The sequence below is a fragment of the Canis aureus genome, chromosome 3 (assembly GCF_053574225.1).
Source record: "Canis aureus isolate CA01 chromosome 3, VMU_Caureus_v.1.0, whole genome shotgun sequence".
NCBI classification, from domain to species: Eukaryota; Metazoa; Chordata; class Mammalia; order Carnivora; family Canidae; genus Canis; species Canis aureus.
Genome location: NC_135613.1, coordinates 54,802,961 through 54,829,465, shown reverse-complemented (window position 1 = coordinate 54,829,465; position 26,505 = coordinate 54,802,961). Strand labels below are relative to the sequence as shown.

At 49.1% G+C, this 26,505-nt stretch overlaps 2 protein-coding genes across 3 annotated transcripts in view; one reads left to right on the top strand and one right to left on the bottom strand.

Moving 5' to 3' along the window:
• GLP2R (glucagon like peptide 2 receptor) overlaps positions 1–12,856 on the top strand; it is a 50,158-nt gene extending 37,302 nt beyond the window's left edge. For both annotated transcript variants that reach the window (XM_077884186.1, XM_077884192.1), the window contains exons 11-13: positions 1,508–1,646; positions 10,074–10,115; positions 11,109–12,856. In XM_077884186.1, the coding sequence (XP_077740312.1) occupies positions 1,508–1,646; positions 10,074–10,115; positions 11,109–11,456 (529 nt within the window). In that variant the 3' untranslated portion in view covers positions 11,457–12,856. The remainder of the gene's footprint in view (positions 1–1,507; positions 1,647–10,073; positions 10,116–11,108) is intronic.
• A 6,040-nt stretch (positions 12,857–18,896) lies between these two features.
• On the bottom strand, positions 18,897–26,006 carry RCVRN (recoverin). The gene is made up of 3 exons (XM_077884171.1): positions 25,345–26,006; positions 21,713–21,824; positions 18,897–19,257 (listed from the first exon to the last, which is right to left on the bottom strand). The coding sequence occupies exons 1-3, from the start codon at positions 25,723–25,725 to the stop codon at positions 19,142–19,144; spliced, it is 609 nt and encodes a 202-aa protein (XP_077740297.1). The 5' UTR covers positions 25,726–26,006; the 3' UTR covers positions 18,897–19,141.
• Between the last annotated feature and the right edge of the window lie 499 nt (positions 26,007–26,505).

The following is a 26,505-nucleotide window of genomic DNA, read 5'->3' as shown; positions in this document are numbered from 1 at the left end:
TTTTCAGGGGACAAAGGTGAGATTTTTCTCATTTCCTTGATACCATTACACTTGAATGGGTCTCACAGACACAAGATCCACACTAAACACTTTCTCTTGCGTATAGTTAATCTTCCTGAGCACATCGCCCATGATCTCCTCCATCGTTAATTCCACAGGGTTGGGGTGGGGGGAAAGACTTCTTCAAGTCTGTCCCTTTAAGAAAAGTGACTTGGGCTAAAAAGTCATTAGGGATTAAACTTTTTTTTTCCAGTGTGTATATACAAGACAGTAGCTTTGTTTGTGCCCTGGGTATGAGTCACTTTTGCTAATGTAGGTAGTTTTAAATTAAGAAGCAGCTCAATGGTAAAAAAAAAAAAAAAAAAAGTCATTCCCAAATGTGGCTGCTTATCAGAACCCCATGGGAGGATTCCTTAAAAATTCACATTCCCAGGACTCAAAGGGCAGAGGTTTTGACTCAGGAGGTTGACACCTCAGCTGAGGAAGCTAGCTGGCTATATCTATTTACTATCTTTCTATCATCTATCTATTATCTACCCAGCCAGCCAGCCATCTATCTCTCCATCTATCTATCCATCCATCCATCTACCCATCCATCCACCTATCCACCTATCCATTTCTCCATCTATCTCTCCATCTATCTGTTTATCTATCCATTCATTCATCCATCTGTCTATCATCTATCTTTTTAGGTTCTTTAAGGAATTCTAATGATAAACCATGTTTGGGAACCACCGGTATGCGATATGGAATGTTTGGGCCCCAGCTGTGCACTTTGCACGTGGGTGGTACAAAGGAATGTTTGTCTTTTTTATGCAGAGTGTATACAGCAGCGAGCTTCCACACAGTACTTTTTATGAGGAGGATCAGTTTCTCATTTCCTGCAGCCCTTGCTGTCTTGGGGCTGAGGGGCAGCATGGAGCTTGAAGGTCAAGCTCTGCATGGAGTGTGTAGTGTGTGAGTTTGAAGTCAGAAGCCTCATTTCCAGGCCTGGATTTGTCACTTAGTGGCTGTGTGACCCCAGATACTTCATTTGCTTTCCCTTCTCAGGTTCAATAAAGCACTGACATTGGAAGTCCTGAATAGAGAAAGAAATAGAGGCACCTGCCAGCCAGGTAATAGGAAATCTGTCATACCTGGTAGTGGTGTAGTGTCCCAGGGAGACAGCCATGCACATGGAAATCTATCCATCAGTCAAAACATTAAGATCTATAGGCATATCATAATCTTTTTTATAGGAAAATTCATCCATCCATCCATTCATTTATTCATTCATTCACTCCATTCATGTATCCTGAGTGTCTGCCAAGAGTCAGGTGTACGGAGGCATCAGTTAAACAAGACCACACTGGCCCTTAAAGCATTCAATGTGTAGCCAAGGAGACAAACTAGAAGATCAATTATTTTTCAGTATGATAAGAACTATGATAAAGTCATGGACAGAAGAGCAGGAAACTGCCTATTCTCAACATAGCTTTCCTGACAGTTTTTTGGTTGTCATTTGCAGATTGGCAAAGTCAACACTGGTCCTCATTCCTTTGTTGGGTGTTCACGAGATTCTCTTCTCCTTCATCACTGATGATCAAGTAGAAGGATTTTCAAAACTTATACGACTCTTCATGCAGCTGACTCTGAGCTCATTTCATGTAAGTAGGCATCTGAACATGGGTTCCTTTGCTTCGGAGAAACCCAAATGCCCTTGACCCAGATAGATTGAGAATTGAGAAAGAAACAGATAGAAACAAAGTTGTAGTGTCAACAGTCTCTCTGGCACTGGCGCCTATGGCATGAAAAGGGTGTGTAGACCAAAAGTGTTGTGTTGCCTTGATCCTGCCAGCATGACTCAGTGACTAAGAAGGGAAAAGTGGTCTGTTTCCTGGGCTGTAATAGTTGGTGTGACTCACAATCATATTAACTGTGAGTGTCAGCATAAAGCCTTTTATTATGTGCCTATTTTTGCTGGGCTCTCTGCAGGGTGTTGTGCACAATGAACATTGTCTATACTTCAGGTGACATACTCAGAACACAATACAACTTGTTAGGAACCAGTGAGTCAAGACCAGGCAGCTCTTGAAGCTTGCCAGTTGTGTCAAAATGTGTTAGAGGAGGCCAAAACTAGAAGCAGTAGTCCAGCTGTTGCTCTTTTACCTGGCTATTTGGTTATCCATTCCTTAAATTGTTATCCATTACCTAGTAGCTTATAACAACAATAATTTTTATTCTTTCTCATTATTCTGGGGAACTCCAGGTGAGCATAGTAAAGATGGCTCCCCTCTGCTCCATGTGATGCCATGCCTTCCAAGATGCTTCACCACTCTTATGTCTGGTGCCTGAGCTGGGAAGGCTCACATGGTTAGGGCTGGCTGGAGAGGATTTATTTGGTCAAATTTCTGGGGCTTCATTTCTCACTGCCAGCTACTTATTCCATACAGTCTTGGGGCCTATCCCTTACTGCCGATTCTCCTCACATGATCTGTCTAGCAGGGAAGCTGAACTTCTTACATGGCAGTGCAGAGCTTCCAAGAGCATAAAAGCAGGAGCTTCCAGCCTTCTAAATGCCTAGGCCTGAAACTCATACAGTGATACTTCTTCTGCATTCTGATGTTTAAAATAAATCCCATGCGTGCCTGGGTAGTTCAGTTGGTTAAGCATCTGACTCTTGATTTTGGCTCAGGTCATGATCTCAGGGTTGTGAGACTGATTCCTAAGTCAGACTCCATGCTGAGTGTGGAGCCTGCTGCAGATTCTCTTTCCCCTTCTCTTGGCTCCTCACCTGCTCACTTTCTATATATATAAAAAAAGAAAAAAAATTAAAGCAAATCCCAGATTTTTAAAGAAAATCCCAGCCTGGACTGAAGGGGAGGAGACTACACAAGGGTATCAATACTGAAAAGCATGGCTCGGGTAGCAAAGGCCACAAATCCAAGCAACCATCAAAAACAGTGCTGGCAGCAGAGTCTCTGTTCAGTGGTAACCTTGGGACTAATCATTGCAAAATGCTAGTACAGGGCAGGACTTATGGAATGGAGGAAAGAGGCACTTGGCAAGCAATCCCCTCCCCCAAGAAACAACAGTAAAATCACACAAGATTGTCAACAGCAATGACGTGAAGGCCCTGGAAACCAGCCAAAGGCATACAAAAGGCTGAGAAGAGTTTATTCAAGAAAAATTGTTAAATCTGAGTAACAACAGTGGGGTCCATTTGTTTAGCCTGGAATGCACTTGTCCTTCAACCTCTCCGTCAGTGAGGAAATTCTAGTGAAAACTAGCAGCTTCATTGCAATAAGGGGCTGACTTGATGTAGATCAATCAGAGAGCAGGAAAAGCCCACACTCCTGGCCACTGTTAGATACAGTAGTAATCTCAGTGGCAAAGGATTGAGAGATGAAAATGTCACAGCCTAAATCGGTCATCCTAGCTGGGATGAGAAACGGTCTGGCAAGCTAGCCAGAAACTCAACAGGGGGATTTGAGGAATGAGACATATCATGGGCCTTGATCAGCTCCAAAATATTTCTCTGGTAGGCTGGAGGCTTGTGCAAGGTTACATACACACTCAGGGGAGACCAGAGAGGATATTCACATGTTGCTGGCTGAACATGAGCTCCTGCACACACATCCAGGAGACACAGGAGATAGAAAGTAAAAGCCATAGAAGACTTATCAACTGTCTAAACTTGGAATGGGTCCCCCAAGCCACACACAGGTCCATTATTAAAGAGTGTGGAAGTCTTACTGATTTAAGGTGATTGAACATGACTTCTGATCAATCATTGACTAATTGTTAAGCTATTATAAACAGGATCAGGAGGCCAGACTTAAACACAAAGCCAAAAATTTTTGAAATGAGCACAGACATCAGTAAGCTGTATAAAACAGGGGAGAAAAGTCTCACAGAACTAATGGCCCAGGCAAATTTCTAAACAAATAAACACCAGCAACTACCCAGGAAGTAGGGAGTAGGGAATCAGATTCTAAAACTTCCAGTTTGTTAAAAAATAAAAAAATAAAAAAAATAAAACTTCCAGTTTTGAACAACAAAAACAAAAAATTATGAGACATGCAGAGAAACAAGAGTGTGACCCTTACTCAGGAAAAAGAAAGCAGTCAACTGAAACTCTCTGAGAGGTCGCTTAGCAGACAAAGAATTTCAAAGAAGCTGTTATAAATATGTTCAGGAGTGCCTGGCTGGCTCAGTTGGTAAAGTGTGTGACTCTGGATCTCAGGATTGTGAAATCGAGCCCCATATTGGGTGTAGAGATGACTTAAAATTAAAATCCTCAAAAAATATATGTTTGAAGGACTGAAAGAAATCATGTTTAAGAAGTTAAAGATCAGCATGATGACAACGATTTATCAATTAGGAAATCTCAATACAGAGAGAAATTGCAAAATAAGAAACAACCTGAAAAAATTCTAGGGTTGAAAAGTACAACAATGAAAATGAAAATTTCGCTTGGGAGGCTTGATATCAGAATCAGATGGCAGAAGAAAAAGCCAATACATCTGAAGATAGGTCGGTTGAAATTCCAATTTGAGAAACAGGAAAAAAGGGATGAAATAAAAGAGTCTCAGAGATCTGTGGAACACCATTGAGCATTTCAGCATACAGTCCCAGAAGGACAAGAGAGAGAAGGGAGAAGAAAAGTTCTTTGGAGAAATAAGGGCTGTGCACTTCCTAAAGGTGATGAAAAACATTGATCTATGAATCCAGAAAGCTCAATGAATCCCAAAGAAGATAAAACAAGGAGATCCCCACCGAGAAATGTTATAATTATATAAATGTTATAAATGTTAAATGTTATAGTTCAACTGTTGAAAGCCAAACGCAAAGAGAAAACTCTTGAAAGTAGTAAGAGAAAAATGACTCATGACACACAGGGACCAACAATACAAGTGACACCTGACTCAAATCAGAAACAGTAGGAGTCTGGAAGCAGTGATATGACATAATCAAAATGTTGAAAGAAACATAATTCAACCAAGGATTCTATATCCCGCAAAACCATGTCACAAAAACAAAAACAAAAACAAAAACAAACAAAAACAAAGGGCAGCCTGGGTAGCCCAGCAGTCTAGCTCTACCTTCAGCCCAGGGTGTGATCCTGGAGACAGGGGATTGAGTCCCATGTCAGGCTCCCTGCGTGGAGCCTGCTTCTCCCTCTGCCTGTGTCTCTGCCTCTCTCTTTCTCTGTCTCTCTCTCTGTCTCATTAATAAATAAATAAAATCTTTAAAAAAAATTAAAAAATAAAATGGAACATGAGAAAACATCTGTTTACTTCCAAATGCTTTTGATCTCATAGAACCCTCACATTGTCACCATGAGGGAGAAATTATCCTACCACTTTAGTGACAGAGGACTCAGAGGAGGACTTCTGCATGCCATTAGTCATCAGAGATGAGGTTTCTTTGTGGAGGTTGAGCCCCTGCTGGGAAGCCCTCTGTCATAGTTCCTCATGCTCATCAAAGGCCAGAGGCAGAGCCTGGGGCACATGGTCTGGGCAATTGAATGATGGCTCCTTTTTCCTTCCTTTTTAAAAAAATATTTTATTTATTTACTTATTCATGAGAGACAGAGAGGGGCAGAGACACAGGCAGAGGGAGAAGCAGACTCCCTGCAGGGAGCCCAATGCAGAACTCGATCCCAGGACCCGGGGTCATGCCCTGAGCCAAAGGCAGATATCTACTCAACCACTGAGCCATTCAGGTGCCCTGGCTCCTTTTTCCTTCTGTTGGAGCTAAGCTGTATGTGGCTCTGAGCTGCAACACAGAACCTATTGCTGGCCTTGTTTATTTTCATTATGAAACCATGTTTAATATATTTCAATCTTTGGGGGGGGGATTTCAATGGTGAAGCTTTAATAATTCAGGTTTCCTGTGTTGTTTGGTGTTAACCTTCTTTAAAAGATAATCATAAATTATAAACAATTTCATTGTCAGCAATGAAACAAGAACCAAATAGCTATTATGTCAGCAGTATTTGTTGGCTTTTCTTCCTCTGAGGGCTTGATAGGTTATGTGAGCCCTTGGTTAGCTGAGCTCACATGCCCAAGACCCTCTGAGGACCAGAAGCTTATGGGGGAACTACATGAGACAGATTTTGAGGAAGAATCAGCTTTTATCAGACTCCACTGGCAAGGGAGCTTGTGTTAGCAGCTCCACTGATTGTTCTGTGACAAACTACCCCAAAACTTCATGGCTCAAAGCAGGAACTGTGTTGTTATCTTTAATGATTCTATAAGCTGGGCCTTCTGGACTCAGCAGGGTGATATTTTTGATACATGCAATTTTTAAAATGGGCCTGAAAATATCTGAAAGCTCAGTTGGGCTGGAACATCCAAAATGATTCATTCACATGGCTGGACATTGACACGGGCTGTTGGCTGGGGCTCAGCTGAGGCTCTTGATCATAGAATGTCGTATCAGTTCTCCTCCACATGGCTTCTCCATCCACCTTGGGCCTGGCAGCTGGACTCCCAGAGCATCCCCAGAGCAAATGTTCTAAGAGAGAGAAGGTAGAAACTTCCAAGATTTCTTAACGTATAGGCTCGGAGGTCCCAGAAGGTTACTTCCACCACATTGTACAGGAGTCACAGATTCAAGGGGAGGAGAAACATGGTCCACCACTTCATGTGAGGAGTAACATATGCTTATAGGGAAAGGAGAGATCCTTGGGTCCATTTCTGGGGACTTACCACCTCACTGGATCTTTTGGTCCTGCAACTAGAGCTCTGCCTGCTGCCATGCATCACTGAGAAACGTGAGGATCCTGTGTTTCCTGTGCAAACTGAGCCAGGAAACACACTGACAGGGCCTGTGCATGGACAGAGTACTTCTGGGTACCCCTGCACTACTCCCCTCCATCCTCCCAGGCAGAGGTGACAGCATGAGTGGGCAGATGTGTGGGGGCACATCCGGTGGGTCATATTTTAGTGCATCAGCGGGAACTGTCATGGGCCCAACAGAGGCCTTTCCTTGCTGCTTGGGGGCTTCTTCACTCTTCCAAGAGCTTATTTCATAGAGAATTTCACCATCAAGGGATCTTTGGAGAGACTTGTCACCAAGTGGTGGTGGCATCGGAAGTGAGCGCCATCTGTTCTGTGGGACCACTCCCTTCACACTCATTTTATCTAGAATGAGAGTTAACCGGACTCCAGGAGCCTCTGAAAACAGTCAATCAAGAACCCAAAGAAGTGAAAGACATGTGTGTGATGTGGAATCCTATTTTAGCTAACTCATTCGTGAGGATTCCGACAGGGGAAAGCTACCTCTTCTAATATCATATGCTCAAGGGCATGCATAATCTCCCTGCCACTGTATGGGGCAACTAGGAACCCCCAATGAGACTGTGTGTGTGTGGCAGTACCACCATGCTGGTACCAAACTGGTACCACCATGCCCCTGTTTAGGAGCTATCCCCATGGAATAAAGGGTGCATGGAGAAAGAAAATCCCACACTGGTGAGCAGAATCCAAACACATGACTGACATCAAGATAGCCAGCACGCCAAATCTCTAAGCCTCCATAAGGAAGACCATAAAAATCCTCCCCCGGGGCAACATGTTATAATCCCTTTATAATATCAGCTCCTTTCCCAGTACCAAACCTCCCTTACCAGCTGCAGGGGGTGAGAGAAATATTATCAAGAGAGATGGGAGAGTCGGTCTGCACTCTGACCTTCACTCTTCAGTCAGAAACGTGTCCTTCCCTTGTGAGTCCTGCCATTTTACGCTGTTCCCCTCCCCCCCCAAACACCCAGGCACTTGGGTCCTGCACATGTATGGAGCTCTAGTACTTTAGACACACAGCCCAGGTGCCACAGATGCTCACATGACTGGGGAGGCCGTGGAATGCAGGTTAGCGCAGCTGGGTATCACATCAGGAAGCATAAGAGTCAGCAAATGCCGGAAGACAGTCACAAGCTACAACAGCTTTGATCCCAGACTTCTTGGCAGTCAGGCAGTGAATCCAGAAAAATCTTCCGACATCAAGATGGGTATCCCTCTCCAGAAACTTCCCCAACACAGGTGCTTTGGAAATGGAAATGCCACGTAAAGGTGGCCTGTCATTTCCACTGGGACCCTTGGTGCCCACAATGCTTCATAAATGACAAGGAAGACAACAGAAAGGAGACCATCCTGCTGTATTTTAGAAATCATTGCGCATTGTACAAGGCGAAGCTCTTGTGTTGTTAGTAACAGAAACCCAACTCACTCACTCACGTATTCCTTTTACAGAAAGGGTTGAGCTTCTCTCATGTGCTAGGCATTTGTTTTTGGTTCTGGGTGTCTGGTAGTGAAAAGACTGGATAAAGACGCCAGCCTTGCTGGGTGGGGACAGAGAGGGACAGTTAATAACCAAGTTGCCCAGTAATAACAACATAATTCTGGGGCTGCAAAGAATATAATCAGAGAGCTCACAGCTCACGGTGACTGGAGAGGCTACCAAAAATTGAGCGGTCGGGTAAGATCTCTCTCTTTTACAGATATTTGAGCTAAGAGCTGAATTTTGAGAAGCCAGTTAGGCAGAGATTTGAGAGAAGAATGGTCCAGAAGACAGAAAGCATGAAGGGACCTCAGTAAGCAATGAGTTGTGTTAGTTAGTGTCCAATATAGCCACCAAGGATCTTTGCCTCCTGGTATTCATGGCCCCACAGAGTCTCCTCTCACAAGGAATAGGGTTGATCTGCATGACTGCTAAGGTACTGTGGGCATTAAGGAATGTGGCTTTTGAGGCCAGGTCATCAAGAGGTTGTAGCTTCCGCCTGGCTCCCTTGGGTCACCCACTCGGGGCAGGTTGGGGAGCCAGCTCCCTTGTCACGAGGACACTCACACAGCTCTGTGGCAGAGACCAGCACCTCCTACCATCAACCAGCATCAACTTGGCAGGCATGTGAACCATCTTGGAAGCAAGTCAAGCCTTCAGAACACTGAGGTCCCAGCCAACATCTTGTCTGCAACCTGAAGGATGACCCTGAACCAAAATACCCAGCTAAGCCACTGTTGGATTCTTGGCCCGTAGAAAGTTGTGTGAGATGGTAAATCTTGACTGTTTTGATCCACTGAGTTATACAGTGACAGGTAACTAGTACCTTAGCTTGAGATGCTGGAGGAAGCCAGTGTTGCTGGAATGGAGTGGCTGAACACAAGCGGGTAACAAGAAGTGGATAAAGTCAACGACACAGACACAGAGCCTAGGTGCCTTCTGTGGTTAGGAGATTTTTAAATTTTAATCTACATGTGATGAGAAACCATGGGCATGGAATCATCTATCTTTTCAAAGGAAATGTTGACACAAGAAGGGGTTATTTATTATGTCACATAAATGAAAACTTCAGGATCAGGCATTGGTGGATCCGGGTATGCATACGAGATTGGAAATCTGTCTCTTACCTTCTCCAGCCTCAGCTTTTCTCTCTCTTGGCTTCATTCTCAGACAAGCTGACTCCCTGCAGCTGGGAAGACACCCATGTGTATCTCTAGGCTGACTTTGACCATAAAGTTGGCAAACAGAGGGAAGAGAGTGCAACCCTTCCTCCATTCCCAGGCAAAAGAACTCACATCGGCCCTGCTTGGGTCCCCTGACCATTTGGGTTGATTATTGTGGTGACGGCCATCCTAGAACATGGGGACCATGATCGACAACCCTGCCAGAAGCCCAGAGAGTAGGGCAGCATCAGTTCCCAAAGGGAAAGAATAAAATTGAGGCCAAAAAAAAATTAGCAATGCTCACCATGAACAAGTAGAAATGGGACAGCGGTCTTGTACAATATTTGTATAATTGAATGAATAACACAAAGTATTTAGGATTTATTCATCATTAACCTGTAGGCATCTAAGCACATACCTGGGCTGATACGGGTGGTGAAGGTCAAAGTCAGAAGAGATCCCAGTGAAATCCAAGCTAATGTGACCAGGATGGCCAACTCCAGTTAACGCTAGCAATGTAGTCACCTGACTCTTCTGGGGGCTTCCCAGATGCGGGGGGGAGGGGGGGCTTGGATTCTCCAGGCCACTCCCAGACACATCTTCTCCTGAGGCAAACCTCATGCAAACCTCTTCCTTTGCTTGCAGGGATTACTCGTGGCCTTGCAGTACTGCTTTGCCAATGGAGAGGTACGTCTCCGAAGCTGCTGTTCGGGTTCTGGTGAGGCTGGGGCTGGCGTCCTGTAGCCCCCACAGGTTTCTGGTTGTGTGATGGGGAACATGGTGCAGTGACCAGCATGTACCCAGGGCAAATGCATACTGTGAGCACCCAGTAGGGCGAGCAGGGGGCAGTCCAGAGGAATGGGAAACGGTGTCGGGATGCACGGAAGAGGCTCAGATCCCCGCTCTGGCCCTGCTGGGGGCACTCAGGGACCATTCATTAAAGGTGACAGAGGGAACCTGCTTGAACTTTGGAGTCCAAAAATCGGGATTCTGGCTGTGACTCACCCACTTAGCAGGTCTGAGTGCGTCGGGTTCCTAGAGCTCTTTGGCCCTCAGTTTCCTGATCTGTAAAATGGTTATAATAGCAGCCCCTGGTTATTATTGTGTGGCTCTGAGCTTTCTGGGTTTCCGGTAACTATGGTGATTTTCATCATCATCATCACCATCATCATCATCACTACCAGTTCTCTGCTCCCTGGAAAGAGGCTTGAAAGGGGGAGGGCAGGCGGTTTCCTCCTGGCTTTAGGAATTGGTGGCATCTCCAGGCCCTCTTTCACCCCCCAGAATGTAAGCTCCTGGACAGCAAAACCCACTTCCCTCCTGCTCACTGCTGTCACCTCTGTCTTCCTACAGGGTGGGGGGGCTCCTTGTCCACCAGGCAGGTGTCATACACACCTCTACACAGTCCTTTCTGGAACACTTATATCTCAAATTTTTGTCTCCTCGCCTCACTGTCCTGCTCAGTAGCCACATGGTGTCACTACCATGTGCTGTGCACACATAGGCTTGTTTACTCCTCTCTGTGCATCTCCACAGTTAGAAGGTAAGTTTCCCAGGGGTGGCACATGGGAGCCATGCAGTGAGTGATTGCTGATAGGACACACACACACACACACACACACACACACACACACAGCCAGGTGACTCGGGAACAGTAACCCGCCCTCTTATCCCTCGCAGGTGAAGGCTGAGCTGCGGAAGCACTGGGTACGCTTCTTGCTGGCCCGCCACTCGGGCTGCAGTGCCTGGGTCCTGCAGAAAGACTTCCAGTTCCTGGGAAAATGTCCTAAGAAGCTGTCCCAGGCAGGCCGCACGAGGACACGGGAGAAGCTGCAGCCCTCGCTGGGCGGTGGTAACAACCATGGACAGCTCCTCCACCTGGCCATGCATGGCTTGGGGGGACTGGGCCCCCGGCCCCCACGGGGACACGCAGCCTGGCCCCGGGGCAGCAGCCTGTCTGAGAGCAGCGATGGGGACTTCACCCTGACCCACACCATGGAGGAGATTCTGGAAGAGAGTGAGATCTAGGCTGGAGGCCCGCCGCCCGGGGAGGAAGGAAGTGGCACGTGCCACAGAGCCCTCGGGGTCTCCCCATGCACAGTGCCCATTTTGGCGTGAAGTTCATGTCCAGGTCTCTGATGCTCAGACCCAGTGTGGAGGATGCCCTAAAGGCTGAGCAAGGCCCCGGGCCATTAGGGTCGGGCTCAGTGACTAAAGCAATACAGCAGGGCACTGGAAGAAAACCACAGGAGGAAGATTCTAGGAGAACACACGTTAATGGGCAAGAGTGTCGCTTTGGAGTGTGCAAAAATGTATGTGTATTTGGGCAGGTACGTTGCCGTGGGATGAGAGAGATACAGCCTTACACTAGCGGGAGCACCGGTAGGGCAGTCATCAGGACGTATTGCCAGATTTGGTAGTTAAAACACATAGTGCTCAATTTGATTTGCATTTCAGATCCACGAATAATCTTCTGGTGTAAGTGTATCCCATGGGGTATACGTGATCCGCAATTCAAATGACATTGCAAGGCCACTATTTTGCCTAGCAGCTCCGTTGTCGAGTACACTCTGCCAGCAGGGTGGGGACTAGGGTGAGGTAGGTGAGGAACCCGGCTTGGGTGCAAGATTTAAGACAGCACTGGAAAAAAAATCTTCAAGATAAGTAATATTTTAACACGACATTAAAAAAAAATCCACAAGCTTCCGCAGATGGGCCATTTCTAAAGATAACTTTTTATTAGCACAGTGCCAGGATGAGGGTGAGACCAGCGAGAGACCAGCTCATCCAAATGCAGAGTCTGATCCTGACTTTATTGAAAACATTGGTATTTTGCCTGTCACGAGTTTTGGGGCGTGAATTTCTATTTTTAAACAATTGCACCTAAAATATTATTTATCTCGCTGATTCCATGTTTCCGCCCTCCCCCCTGGAGTCCCGGCTCTGCTTGCCAAGAGGAGAAACTGGAGCAGAGGCACTGGGCAAGTGCATAACAAAGCGAAGGTTTATTTTTTTGGTGTCCAGATCATACATAGCTCAATCATTAAAAGTATACGTCCTTCTAATTTCTCCCTGCTCTAAATATCCCTGCCTTCCCTGCTCAGGTCTGTTAGCTTCTAGGGAGCTGGGGCCCTGCTGTGTTCCTAGCCTGCACCCAGCACAGCAGGTTCAGACTAGGTGCCCAGTATACACTCGGCGATGACATGGGACAGAGATGTCTTTGGAAGCATCGGATGCTGTTGGGGATCAGTGACCCAGGACCCGACCTTGAATAGGAGAAGGAAGTTTATTTTTTTCCCAAAGCATCTGTAAATATGTTCTCCCTGCCTCGTCACTCCCCAAATGGGGTGGCACGTGCACACACACACACATACACACACCCTGCTTGCTCTTGTCTCGTTAACAATTAAAATAACAAGTTTATTTAATTGAGTCTGTATCGGGTCAATTCTTTGACACGTGTTTCTCACTGGGTGCTGAAGGTCTCTTGTGTCCTGAGAATCTGGGGCATAGTTTCTGGATAGATGTGAAGGAAAGGGCTGTGGCATTGAGCCTCCTTGGGGACCCAGAGGAGGGGATGGAGAAGGCAGGAAGGGACAGAGGTCAGAGGTCAAAAGGGTGGGAGGCAAGTGTCTCCCCTCATCTAGACCACAGGTCTAGAGTGTCGCTTTGGAGTGTGCAAAAATGCATGTGTATGTGGGTGGGTACGTTGCCATGGGATGAGAGAGATACAGCCTTACGCTAGCAGGAGCACCGGTAGGGCAGTCATCAGGGCGTATTGCCAGATTTAGTAGTTAAAACACATAGCGCTCAATTCGATTTGTTCGAATTCTTGGTGCCTTGAAGATCTGGCTTAGTGGGTCTCAATCCTGGCCTGACAATCACCTGAGGAACTTGCTTGGAAACACTGATGGCTAGCCATGACCCAGAGATTCTGATGGAATTGGTGTAAATGAGCCTGGACATAGGTATTTTTAGAAATTCTTGAGTGATTTCGTTCTTTTTTTAACTTTTCTAACTGTGGTAAAATATATGAACACAAAATTTACCATGTTAACCACTTTTAAGTCTATAAATCAGTGGCATCAAGTGTATTCATACTGTTGTCCAACCGTCTCCAGAACTTTCTCACCTTCCTAACCGAAACTCTATCCCCATTAAACACTCACTAATCCCATGGGATGCCTGGGAGGCTCAGTAGTTGAGCATCTGTCTTTGGTTCAGGTCATGATCCCAGAGTCCTGGGATCAAGTCCTGCATCTGGGTTCCCCAAAGGGAGCCTGCTTCTCTCTCTGCCTGTGTCTCTGCCTCTTTCTCTATGTGTCTCATGAATAAATAAATAAAATCTTAAAAAACAAACCAAAACACTAACCACACTAACCCCGTATCTCCTAGGCCCAGCCCCTGGCTACCACCATTCTACACCCTGTCTCAGTATGTGATGGCTCTAGGTACATTACATAAGTGGGATCTCACCATATTTGTCCTTTTGTGACTGGCTTATCTCAGCACACTGCTCTCGAGGTTCACCTATCTTGTAGCATATACTAGAACCTCCTTCCTTTTCACAGCAGAATAACATTCCACTGTGTGGATGAAATATTTTATTCCATTCACCATGTGACGGACACTGGGTTGCTTCCCCGTTTTGGCTACTGTGAAAAATGCCGCTGTGGGTTTGGGTGTGCAGAGGATTCTGTTTGAGTCCCTGTTTTCAATTCTTTGAGTAGACGCCTTGGAGGAGAACAGCTGAGTCCTAAGGTCCTTCTGTTTAATATCTTGAGGAACCACCAAGCCATCCTCCACAGCAGCTGCACCATTTTGTATTCTACCGGCCGTGCGCAAGGGTTCCAATCTATCCAGTCCTGGCCAACACTTACTTTCTACTTTTTTGATCATCGCCATCCTGATGGGTATGACATGGTAGCTAGGGTAGTTTTAACTTGCATTTCTGTGGTGACTAAAGATGTTGAGCACCTTTTCATGTGATTATGGACATTAGCATATCTTCTCCGGAGAAATCCTATTCAAGCCCTTCGCCCATTTAAAAAAATGAGGCTGTATGAGTTTATTGTTTTTTGTTGTAGTTGTTGTTGTTAAGTTGTTGAATTTCTTTGTATGTTCTGGATTTTAAGCCTTTACCAGATATATAATTTGCAAATATTTCCTTTCCTTCTGTAGGCTGTCTTTTCACCCTCTTGATGGTGTCCCTTGACGGACAAACGCTTCTGGTCATGATAAAGTCTGGTTTATCTGTTTATTTTCTTCTATTGCCTGTGCTTTGGGGGCCATAGCCACCTGCCTGGCTTTCATATGTGATCAAGGTCTAAGACATTGGAAAAGGTATCAAGTGACACCTCCCCTCCAAAACTCACTATGCTCTGCTGAAGTCCAAATAAATAAGCCTTCCGTCTGTGACAAGTACAGCTTAGAAATTCTTCATTAAGAACAGACTTGACTGATTTTCACAACTCTGGGTAATAATTGACGTTAAGTGTGGTTGGCCCAGTTTTGTGGAGCTGTTTTATTTTGTTTTTTGAAGGGTGGGATCTCAGCTAGGGCCTCAGTTGAGACACACACACCTACCTGAGCTCATCTGATAAATTTGTGTGGCCTCCAAGCAACAGAAATGGAGGTGGAGTGGGCAATAGGGTGTCTGTGTCCCCATCTGGCTCCATGGACAAGGCCTGAGCCCTGGTGTACAAAGGGAAGCCACAAATCACATTCAAGAGAGCTGTTGCCAGGAGGCAGTGACAAGAGCTGTTTCCGTGACACATGCCACTCCCTGTGGACCTACGCCACAAATATTAACCCAGAAGGCTCACCAGCAGCTCAGTGCATAGCTTGGGTATGTATATCAGAAGTACTGTAGCCTCGAGGCATCTGGGTGGCTCAGTGGTTGAGCATCTGCCTGTGGCTCAGATCATGATCTCCTCTATTCCCTCCTTCCTTCCTTCTCTCCTTCCTTCTCTCCTCCCTTCCTTCCTTTCTCCCTTCCTTCCTTCCTTCCTTCCTCCCTTCCTTCCTTCCTTCCTTCCTTCCTTCCTTCCTTCCTTCCTTCCTTCATTAAACCATCTTGCAAACCTCCAACAGTACCTATCCAGATTCTTCCACAGTTAGCTTTAAGTACTTAATGTGTTTCAAATACAGAGTAGGGGATCCCTGGGTAGCTCAGCAGTTTAGCATCTGCCTTTGGCCCAGGGTTTGATCCCGGAGACCCAGAATTGAGTCCCACACCGGGCTCCCTGCAGGGAGCCTGCTCCTCCCTCTGCCTGTGTCTCTGCTTCTCTCTCTCTCTGTGTCTCTTATGAATAAATAAATAAACAATATGTATAAATTTTTTTTTAAAGTTCTATAGCCTTGGTTGGGGTGAGAATGGTGGTATCTGATGTAGCAATGGCACCTGGTATTGAGAGACCTACTGGTGAGTCTGTCAGGGACACCACTGAGAATGCTAAGACATACCGAAGGGGCACTACACAAGAGGCTGGAGCCTGTGAGAGCAGTTTGGATTACTGCTCTTTAAAAGACCCGTTTCCACCCCTGAGTTTACATGTATGTGAGGAAGCAGAAATTTAGATGTGAAATGACTCCCCCCCCAAGGTCCCTAGAGTGGACATCTATTTTTAACACTCTATTTCTCTTATACTAATAGGACCCAAATTTTCCTCTTGGGAACTATACATCTCCCCACTCCCAGTTCATGACGTCTGAGCTGTCTCAGCTGCACTCTCGGCCCCAAGGCTGGGGACAAATTCTGCTCAGCCAATCCCAGCAGGACAGCCCTCTGGCACCAGATATTGGGTTAGGGATGGGCATAGAACCAAGAGCCCATGAGAGATGGTCCTGGGACTTGGGCTGGGATTCTCAACAGAAAGCCACCGCCCCCCCTTTTTTTGCTGATATTGGAACCATGGCAGAGTAAGCCTGTATCTGCTGGTGCCCATCTTGCCAGAGCAGGAGGGAAAGCTTCCCTGAGAATGGAGCCATCACAGTAGAAAGTGAGGCCAGGAGAAGGAGAGGAGTCCCTAGGCATTGTGGGAGCCCCTGGATTAAGCCAGACCTAAAGCTAGCAAAACTCCTGGGATTTCCTTTACGTGACTCAATAAATTCCTATCTGTGCCACAGCAATCCGTGTTGGGTCTTCTGTCCCTTGCATCCGAAAGAGTCTTGATGACGTAGCTCAACACCACCTCCACCTCCTTCTCTTCTCTTCAGTCTAGTTGGCCTTTGCACCACTTCCGGATTCTCTCAGCATTTTCCCACAGAGAACCCTAGAGCAGGGCAGGACCCAGCCCATGTGGCCCTGCTGCCCCAAGGCAACAGAAGACATGCTAGTTATGTTAGCACTACTGAGCTCTCCACTGGCCGTAGAAGATCCAGTGGCCCCTTTATGCCTTTCATTGAATCATAGATCAACAAGGTTATTATGTGGTGTCTCTACTTTTACTTTATTTTAAAATTTTATATATTTATTCATGAAAGACACAGAGAGTGAGGCAGAGACACAGGCAGAGGGAGAAGCAGGCTCCCTGCAGGGAACCCAAGGTGGGACTCGATCCCAGGACCCTAGGATCATGCCCTGAACCAAAGGAAGATGTTCAACCACTGAGCCACCCAGGTGCCCCTTGTGTCTCTGCTTTTAAATTCAAATGACATGGATGCTCCAACCCCAGAGAAAAGCCTTCAACCTCACTCCCCAACAAATGAGGTTCACTCATGTAGGGCAGTGTGTGGGGTGGTGGAAAGAGTACTGGAGCCCTTTGGGTCTACCCCTGAGCTACCTTGAGCTGAACCCAAGATCCTTCTCCCCCTGAGCTGACTCTTCTGAGTGACTCACTAGTCTGGTCCTGGAGGGGTGTCTTGGGCAGGTAATTCTAATAATGACTCTCTTCCTTGAAGAACCGCTGGACTACATCCTGTGTAGAGCCTCTCCCCCTTCCAGCTCTGATCCTATGCAAAACCAGAATTCTCTGTCCTGTCATGTCCAGGCCCAAACTTTTGAGGCAGCCTAGTGTAATCAAAGGGCCTCTAGTTCAAGTGCCAAACGTGTTCTTATTTTGTGGCTTCAGTGTCCCCATCTACACCATGGGGCAGGATGCTTGGCTCCCAGGAATGGCTCTATACTGAGTGTTAGGATTGCTCCCAGACTCACCCTCCATGAAGAGCAGTGTTTTCCAGCAGTGGCGATTGTTCTATCACTGTGGAGGTGGGGGGGTCACCCCAACACTCCCAATTGGAGGCTCCCCTGCCTCAGGGGGTTGCATATAGGTCAGTCAAGTGTCTGGGACCTCCATATATTTTTCTGAGCTCATTTTGGAGCTTAAGCCTAGAAAGTAGATGAGCCTCCCCAAAAAGTACAAGGCTATTAAGACCCTGCTGGTGGAGTTCCAAGGTGTCCCAGGCCCCAGAGCCGTGACAAGGCGATGTAGCCCAGTGGGTAGACCCAGACAGCCTTTGCTCATTAGCTGGTTGACCCTGGGCAGGCTGCTTGCAGTCTCTGGGCCTCCTCCTCATCTCCAAAATGAGGGCCCCCACCTCTCTTACCATATCCAACTTGAACTTATTGTCATCATATCCTGAAACCCTGCGACCAAGGACCCTCCCTGAGCTTCTCATCGTGGTGGATGGCATCACTATTCACCCAGAACCCAGGCCACAAACCTGGCTGCTGTCTGCCATTCCGGCCACTCCTGTCATCCCTCCTCCCCCTGCAGCCAGTGAGGAGGATGCTATCTCCAGAGCGGTCCTACTCTCTCCAGGCTGGTCCTCTCTGCTGAGGGCTCCTGGGGTGACTGTAAAAGTATAATGTTCAGGCTCCCGGCTCCTAGTCCTGCCCCTCTGACGTATTTCTCCCGGCCAGAGGGTTGTCTTACAAACATGAGTCCCTCCTACTTCAAACCCCACGGAGAAGCCCCATCTTTCCATGGGCTGCAGAAAAGCCTGGCACGCTGGTCCCTGCCTACCTTTTAGGCATAACTCACAGTTAGCTATCCCTCCTCCCAGGGCTCCTCCCTGGGCTCCTCCCTGGGCTCCCTGGCTACCCTGGCCTTTTCCAGTCCTGGAATGTGACATTTTCATTCCTGCCTCAGTGTCTCTGAGGGGGCTGCCCTCTGGGACCCCGTGCTTCCTGACTCCCATCCTCCCCCAACCCCCCACCTGCAGGCCATGGGGCCTTAACTGAAATGTTTCTATCTGGGAACACCTTCCTCAACTCTCTGGAGGAGTCAGCCTCTCTGACTTGGCACATCTCCAGGGTCACCTGACTGCCTGAAATGGTGTCTTGTAGTGTTACAGTCCCCCGTGCTGCCTGCTTCCCTGTCACACCAGGCCCAGCACCCCAGCCTGTGGCCGCAGGGGCCATGCACCCTTGTGTCTGAGGCCCAGTCGACAGAAATCATTTCCCTTTCCAGCTCAAGAACAACCCAGCTGTGTGCCCAGCTCCTCTCACATTTATTGGAACCTGCTTACCCAGCAACCCACAAAGGAGCTTACACGGGGTGGGGGGTGATATTGAGGACTCCTGTGACCTAATCCTGGGATTATCACCGAGGCATGGGCCCTGGGGACCGGAGGTGGGGGGTAGAAGAGGAGGAGGGATGCTAAGGCCAAGGAAGCCCCCTTGGCCCCTGGGGCATGTGCACGTGCTCACGTGGGGGTTTCTGTGCTGGGGGAGACGGGGGCGGGGGGCGGGGAGGGCCAAGCAGTCAACATCAGGGTTTCTTTTCTTTTAATTTTTCCTTCACTTTTCGAGGCTCAAATTGGATCAGTCTCAGAATTTCCTTATTAGCCAGGGTCCCCTCGATGAACTCCTCCTCTGTAAGTTTATCTGTGCATAGGAGGAGAAGAAAGGCTGCAGTCAGATTCGGCTGTCCCAAGTCACAGCAAGGCTGGTGCTGGCCAGCATGCCCCGTGCGGAGGTATCTGTTACGAAAACACTGAATTTCTGTGCCCCTGAGGGTACAACCCATCACCCCCAGATACCCAGCTCCTTCCCAGGATCCCCGGACCTCCCCTCAAACCAGCAGCAAAGGGTTAATGAGAGGACCAGCCCAGGAGAGCCTGGTCCCTAGTGAGGTCTCTCTGCCTCCCTCCCAGCAGGGGGCTGACAGCTCCTCTGTGCTGAAGCCACTGTGCTTGGGGCTGAGGCCACTGCAAGGGGGTGGCTCAGAAAGGAATGAGACAGAGTCCCTGTTCTAGGAAACTCTTGGTCTGATGCGGAGACACTCCCACGTCTAAATAACTCCAGAAAGAGACAGGTGCTTCTCTCTGCAGATGGTGATGCTCACACTGCCTGCACCGAGCTCAACAAGCTTGGCTGAACCAACTGGATTTCCAGTGGCCTGTGCTCTGCGCCTCTCTGACACCCTTAATCCCTCCCGGGTGAGGATCCAGAATGGGGTCCTTGTCCTTGCACAGGTCCGGGTAGTGAAATTTGGGCTTTAAAGTCTCAGCTGCCTTATCGGCCTCAGGTAGAGCTTGAAACTGCCACGGTCAAGAACCTGATTGTGGAGTGAGGTGCTGTTTCCGGAGGGGGTCATCTGAAAATCTCGGCCTCCAAACACCACCACCTCCCGTGACTGTGGCATTCACCTGGGTTGGTTTTCAGGGTAGCAAGTATAACAGGGGGACATAGCACCTGGCAGACCTGAGAGATGTCTGGTCCTCCCAGATGGGGTCAGTGGGGGAGGGGCCACATGGTGCGAAGAAGGAGGAGGAGGAAGGGGGGAGCAGGTTCCGGAAGGGGAGGAGACATGGAGGCTGGGACCACTACACCCACGCAGCAGAGTTGAAGGAGGTGCTCACTGCGAAGTCAGTGGGGCACAGGACTGGCACTGGGAACGATCAACTGCTTTGAATGCTCGCCCAGGTACCTCGTCTGCTTTCCCCCGGATCCAGGCCCTTGGCAATGACCTTCTTACTCCTCAGGCTTCTTCCTGGACTGCAGATTGGTGGCGCCGGGGCCCCCTGCACCTGCCCCTCCTCCCGACCTGCCCAGGCCTGTCCCGGAGACCACAGAAGGAGCCCACACTGGCTGCGCAGAGGTGCGTGGGCCATATGTCACCAAGTGAGGCCCTTCAGGTTCTCAAAATCTCCAGTGCCGGCTTCTCTCTTAGAGAATCAGCTGAGGAGGCCCCGCGGGGCTGCGGGTCCCCAGGTGGCAGCAACCAGCTGGAAGCTACAAGAACGGGCAGCCACTTGCCAGGTCCCCACATGTCGGGGGGCTCCCCGCCCAGCTTGCAGCCGTGCCCACGCCGCCCCTCTGCAGTGCTGCCTGCGTTGGCCTGAGCATCACGCACCTGCAGACCAGCTGCCCTGTTCTGGAATGCCTCCCTGTTTTCAGGGAGACCCCACCTCTCCAAGGGCTGCTCGTGGCCAAAGACTGAGCAGGGGCATTGGAGGGACCGAGGCAGGCCGGCCTGTGGAAGAAGGGGCCCCCGGGGGCTCCCCTGGCTTTGCCAAAACCTTCAAAAGCAGGGCTGTGGCCTCAAGTCTTCAGCGGCCCTGGGCTCTCTACTCGGGGCCCCGCTGCCCTGCAGTCTGGGCCTCCCCAGGCTCCTCCAGCCCCTCCTTTCCCTCGAAGGCCAGTTCTCAATAAATCGCTTCCAACCCAATCTAAATCTAATTCCATCTGTCGGAACCCAAATTAACTCCCCGGCGTAAAAGCAGGTAAACTGAGATCCTGCTGACTTGGGACTCGACGCCCCTTCAGACACAGGCCGAGCTGAAGCTTTGCCCTGTCCTCACTGTGCAGAAAGCATTTTAGGAACCAAGTAAGGTACACCCAGGCGTCTAGGTGAGCACTTCCGCTGAAACAGAAAGTGGTTTGCAGAGCCCGTAACCCCGCAGTGGGTACGCCCTTGGCTAAGGAGCTGCTGTCCTGACTTAGCCATTCTTCCCCCGGCGCTAACGCTGCTCTAAGGTGCCTTTCCTTCCCTGGCCTTCCAGAATCCAGACCTTCCCCCTGCCCCAGGGAGCTCGGCGGTGATGGAGTCAAGGGGCAAGGGGGATGTGGCACCAGTCCCCACCAGCAGCATCTGCTCCAGGGGGACAGCGGAGCTGGGCTGGTCTGCTTACTGTCCCCCTGCACCCCCAGGGATGCAGAGATCCCTGCAGTGCATGCCAAGATGAGGGGTCCCCTCTCCCCCAGGGACTCAGATAGCCCTGCAGTGCATGCCGTGAGGAGGGATCCCCTTGGCCCTAGGAAGACCAATCTCACTGGGGCCTCCAGGAAACAGCCCATGACTCTAAAACCAGACGCTTTTAAGGGGGAAGGAATTCACCATCATCTTTCTTTCCAAAGAATCCCCAGATCTTCTCTGCTCGTTTCTCTGGGGTGTTCTCATCCTCTGGAAGTTGCTTCACATCCTCAGGACTGATCATTTTGAAAATAGCCTGCAGTACATAAAGAGGAAGTTCCCATCAGAAGGAGAAGCAGGGGTTACCCTCCCCCACCCCCATGCCCAGGGCCAGATATCCCCCCAAGCAGAGGTGAAAATACAGATTCCCAGGCCCCAGCCTGCCCAGGGGAGCAGAGTTGGGGAATCTGTATTTTTTAGATCCTCAGAAGGGACAGGGAACAGAGTGAAGGGGTAAAGAAGGCTTTCACTTATTTTGCCCCTTCTCTACACCTATGGAATTTCCTGACCCTGTAGAAACAATACTTTCATTTTATTTAAAAAAAATGAAAATGAGATAAGAAACAAAAAGCTTGGGTGCCTGGGTGGCTCAGTCAGTGAAGCATCTGCCTTCAGCTCAGATCATGATCCCGGGGTCCTGAGATCAAATTCCTCATCGGGCTCCCCTCAGGGAGCCTGCTTCTCCTTCTGCCTCTGCCTCTCTGTCTCATGAATAAATGAATAAAATCTTAAAAACAAAACAAAACAAAACAAAAAGCTTTCTGATAATCCCACAGCAGCCACCTCAAATGGCTTCTTTGGGGTCCCTGTGGTACCTTGGTTGCCCAGCTGGGTTGGCTTATGGTGACAACGGCTAATGTTCATGGAACGCGTAACATGCCCTTGTACACGTAACCTCCACAATGGCCTTTTGAGGTGGGTTTCATTGGCCCCATTTTACAGATGAAGAAACGGAGATTCTAACCAGGCAGTTTGGTTCTAGAACCTTCATCCTTGCACTCTATCACTTGGAGAGCATCCAAGGGGCTGGAGAACAGAGAGGGACAAGGTGGTCTCAATGTGCCCTGCCAGCTCCAGGTTATAGGATCCCATCAGCTCGTTAAGTCCAGCCCAGCCAGGCCAGAGTGGACACCTGAGTGGCTCCTGAGCCCATTCCAGCCCATGTGCTCAGCGTTGGGGCAGACTAGGGGTGCAGGCAAGCGTGTTGGGTGGAGTTGGGGGCACCTTGCACACACTCGGGCAGGGGCAGTGTTGCCTGTGACATTAGCCTGGAGGGAGGGCGAGCAGGTCTGGGAAGTTTCAGCACCAACATGCTATAGCAAGAGGAGCAAACTCAGCAGCTCTGGGCAGCAGCCTCGGCCAGCAGCATTCAGAGCCCGGGGGTGCCCAGCAACCCAACTGTGGGTGCCGGGTTCCATCTCAGTCCTGAGCCTGGGGAACCATGTACCGGCCCCACAGCTAAACTCTGAAAGTGCCTGCCTGCCTCGCCCAGTTTCTAACTCCAAGGACAGCCTGTCAGGACCTCGGAGAAAGAGCTATCCAGTCCTTACCCTGGGCCTCGAGGTTTTTCCAAGGCCACATAGCTAGTTAGTGGTGTAACTGGGATTAGAACCTGCAACTTTGGACTCCCGGGGCAGCGACCACGTGATCTAATGAACTGAGCAGCCCTGCACCAGCTTGCACTGCCTCAGCCGTGGATACTGTGGATACTACCCTTACCTCTCCCTCTTTCCCTTCCTCTTCCTTTTCCTCAAGGAGCACCAACTTGTAGGCCACCACTGGGCCTGACGTCCTGTTGGTGGTCATGCTCCCTGCACCAGGCCACCTGCCAAGCCAAGGGAGCTCGCTCTGTGGGTAGTGCCCGGATTCCAGGGACGTCCCCACCCTTAACGTGAGGCCTAAGTCAGGTCTGCTGCCCAGAGGCTGCCTGCTTGGCTGCTTGGTTTATGATCTCTCCTAATCAGGGGGAGAACCATGCAAACACAAGCAGGATTACAAATGCACCAAAAAATGAGATAAACTACAAAAGACATTCTTCTCCTTTTTACCAGGAACAGAATTAGGGGAATAATGCAATGAAATGGGCTGGGGGATTAGTAGATGCCAGGAAGAGATGCCAAGTGAAGGGGAATACAGATGCCATCATAAGAAAAAAAAATAGAAACATCTTAATTGTCCAAAAGTACAGGGCTGGTTAGGTAATTTTATGGCCTTTCCATAAGATGGAATTCTTTTTTTTTTTAGGTTTTATTTATTTATTCATGAGAGACACGAGACAGAGGCAGAGACACAGACAGAGGGAGAAGCAGTCTCCCTTTAGGGAGCCCGATATGGGACTCGATCCCAGGACCCCGGGGTCACAGCCTGAGCCGAAGGCAGATGCTCAACTGCAGAGCCACCCAGGTGTCCCATAAGACAGAACTCTAAGCAGCCATTCAAAATGGTTTTGAAGAAACCATTTCTTGATAGGGAAATTGTAACAAAATAATAACTGAGAAAAACGTCTTATATATCATAGTTCTAAAATTATTTTTAAATATATATATACAGATAAAGGACTAGGATGGTAGGATGCCTGGGTGGCTCAGGGGTTGAGTGTTTGCCTTCGGTTCAGGGCATGACCCCGGGGTCCTGGGATCGAGTCCCACACCATACCCCGCAGGGAGCCTTCTTCTCCCTCTGCCTGTGTCTCTGCCTCTCTCTCTGTGTCTCTCATGAATAAATAAATAAAATCTTTTTTTTTTAAAGGGCTGGGATTGTATACGTTAATACATTGACAGTAGCTCCCTCCAGATGATAGAATTAAAGGCAATTTCAATTGTCTCCTGCATATATTTCTAGGGTTTACAAATTACTTACCTATTAAATAAAAGTATTCTTAAGATCCCTGTGATCTTCGCAACAAACGATAGGTTGCCAGGCCAGTGTGGGGCAGGGGGAGAGTGTGTTTTGGAAGTGCTGGCCAGCAAGGCTCCTGCAGAGGCTCAGTCCAGAACACAGGGCAGCAGGTGAGAAAGTGGAGGCCCCCGGGGGTGATGTGGCCTGCCCCTGGCTCTAAAGACTAAGAGGACAGGAACCCCCAAATGTTCATGACCCCCAAAGCTGGCCTCCTTCTACTCTGTATTTTTTTTTTTCTTTCTTTCTTTTTTTTTTTTTAAGATTTTATTTATTCATTCATGAGAGACACAGAGAGAGAGAGGCAGAGACACAGGCAGAGGGAGAAGCAGGCTCCATGCAGGGAGCCTGATGTGGGATTTGATCCCGGGTCTCCAGGATCACACCCTGGGCCAAAGGCAGATGCTAAACTGCTGAGCCACCCAGGGATCCCCTACTCTGTATTTGAAACACATTATGTGCTTAAAGCTAACTGTGGAAGAATCTGGATAGGTACTGTTGAAGGTTTGCAAGATGGTTTAATGAAGATAAGGAAGGAAGGAAGGAAGGAAGGAAGGAAGGAAGGAAGGAAGGAAGGAAAGAATAGAGGGAAGGAAGGAAACAAAATTTAATTAACACAAAATACCCAGATTCTTCTTTAGGAGGAAGAGAAGCTGTGGGGAAGTGACCCACGTACTGGAGACCCCTCCTCGCACACTTGGAGCCCCTGACCCCCGCAGCCTGGATCCCCACTCCATACGGTCAGCCCCGTCCCCTTGAGCAGCAGCGGCAGCAGCAGGACCCTAGATTGTGGACACCGCCCCCACCCGACCCCCCGAACCCCCTGGACCCAGGACCCCGGGGGAGCCCAGTTCCGCTGTGCGGGGGAGGCCGCGACTGACCATGACGATCTCTAGCACTTCGCTCTTGCTGATGGCCCCGTTGCCGTCCACGTCGTAGAGCGAGAAGGCCCACTCAAGCTTCTGGTTGGTCTTGCCGGCCGAGGTCATGTGCAAGGCGATGACATACTCTTTGAAGTCCAGGGTGCCGTCGCTGTTGGCGTCGAAGCTGCGGAACACATGCTGGGCATAGGCCTTGGGGTCTGCCTCAGGGAAGAACTTGGAGTAGATGCTCTGAAACTCCTGCTTGGTGATGCGGCCACTGGGGCACTCCTTCAGGAAGGACTGGTACCAGCTGCACAGCTCCTCCTCTGTGAACTTGGTGTTCAGCTGCAGCTCCTCCAGGATCTCCTTGGAGAGGGCTCCGCTCTTGCTGTTCCCCATGGGTGAGGCCGCCTGGGCCCGGCCGGGCAGCGCTGGCTGGCTGGGCTGGCTGGGTGGGTGGCGAGTGATGTGGTCTTCTGCAGCTGGAGACAGACCCGGAGGTGCTGGTGGATTAGAGGATTTGTGGCTGGTTCACCCCAGTACTTGGAGGGAGGAGGGGCCAGGACGGGGGAGGGGGTAGGCTCCAAGAACTACCCCCCCACCTCCAGATTAAAAGAAAGAGCTGACAGCAGGTCGCCAATCCATCTTGGCCTTCGGGGAGGACAGGACAGGAGGTCAGAAGCTTCAGAGCCAAAGCCTTGGTCTCTCCTGCTGCTCCTTGCCTCTCCCTGGTCCTCCCTGACTTCAGCTCTCCAGGAGTCACCGTGCTCATGACCTCTCTTTCCCCCAAACTCTGAGGGTGCCAGGGGCAGGCATGGCATCTTGCATTGAGCTCTATGCTGCAGTCGTGAAAAGGCAGGCTCTTGGAACAAACTGAGGGTTGCAGAAGGGGAGGGGTGGGGAGAGGGGGTACCTGGGTGACAGGCATTAAGGAGGGCACGTGATGTGATGAGCACTGGCTGTTATACTGTATGCTGGCAAATTGAATTTAAAAAAAAAAAAAAAAAAAAAGCCAGGCTCCAGAGCCAGCCCGAAGTTCAAATCCTGGCTTTGTGATTTCCTGGCTGTGTGACCCTAGGCATGTTTCTTTTTTTTTTTTTTTTTTTAATTTTTTTTTTTCTATTTATTTATGATAGTCATACAGAGAGAGAGAGAGAGAGAGAGAGGCAGAGACATAGG

Excerpts from the sequence above, each read along its gene's own strand:
- RCVRN (XM_077884171.1), bottom strand. The coding sequence starts at position 25,725 with ATGGGGAACAGCAAGAGCGGAGCCCTCTCCAAGGAGATCCTGGAGGAG. Across the intron at positions 21,825-25,344 it reads AAGTGCTAGAGATCGTCATG|GCTATTTTCAAAATGATCAG; the intron begins GTCAGTCGCGGC and ends TATGTACTGCAG. Across the intron at positions 19,258-21,712 it reads CTTTGGAAAGAAAGATGATG|ATAAACTTACAGAGGAGGAG; the intron begins GTGAATTCCTTC and ends TCCTATGCACAG.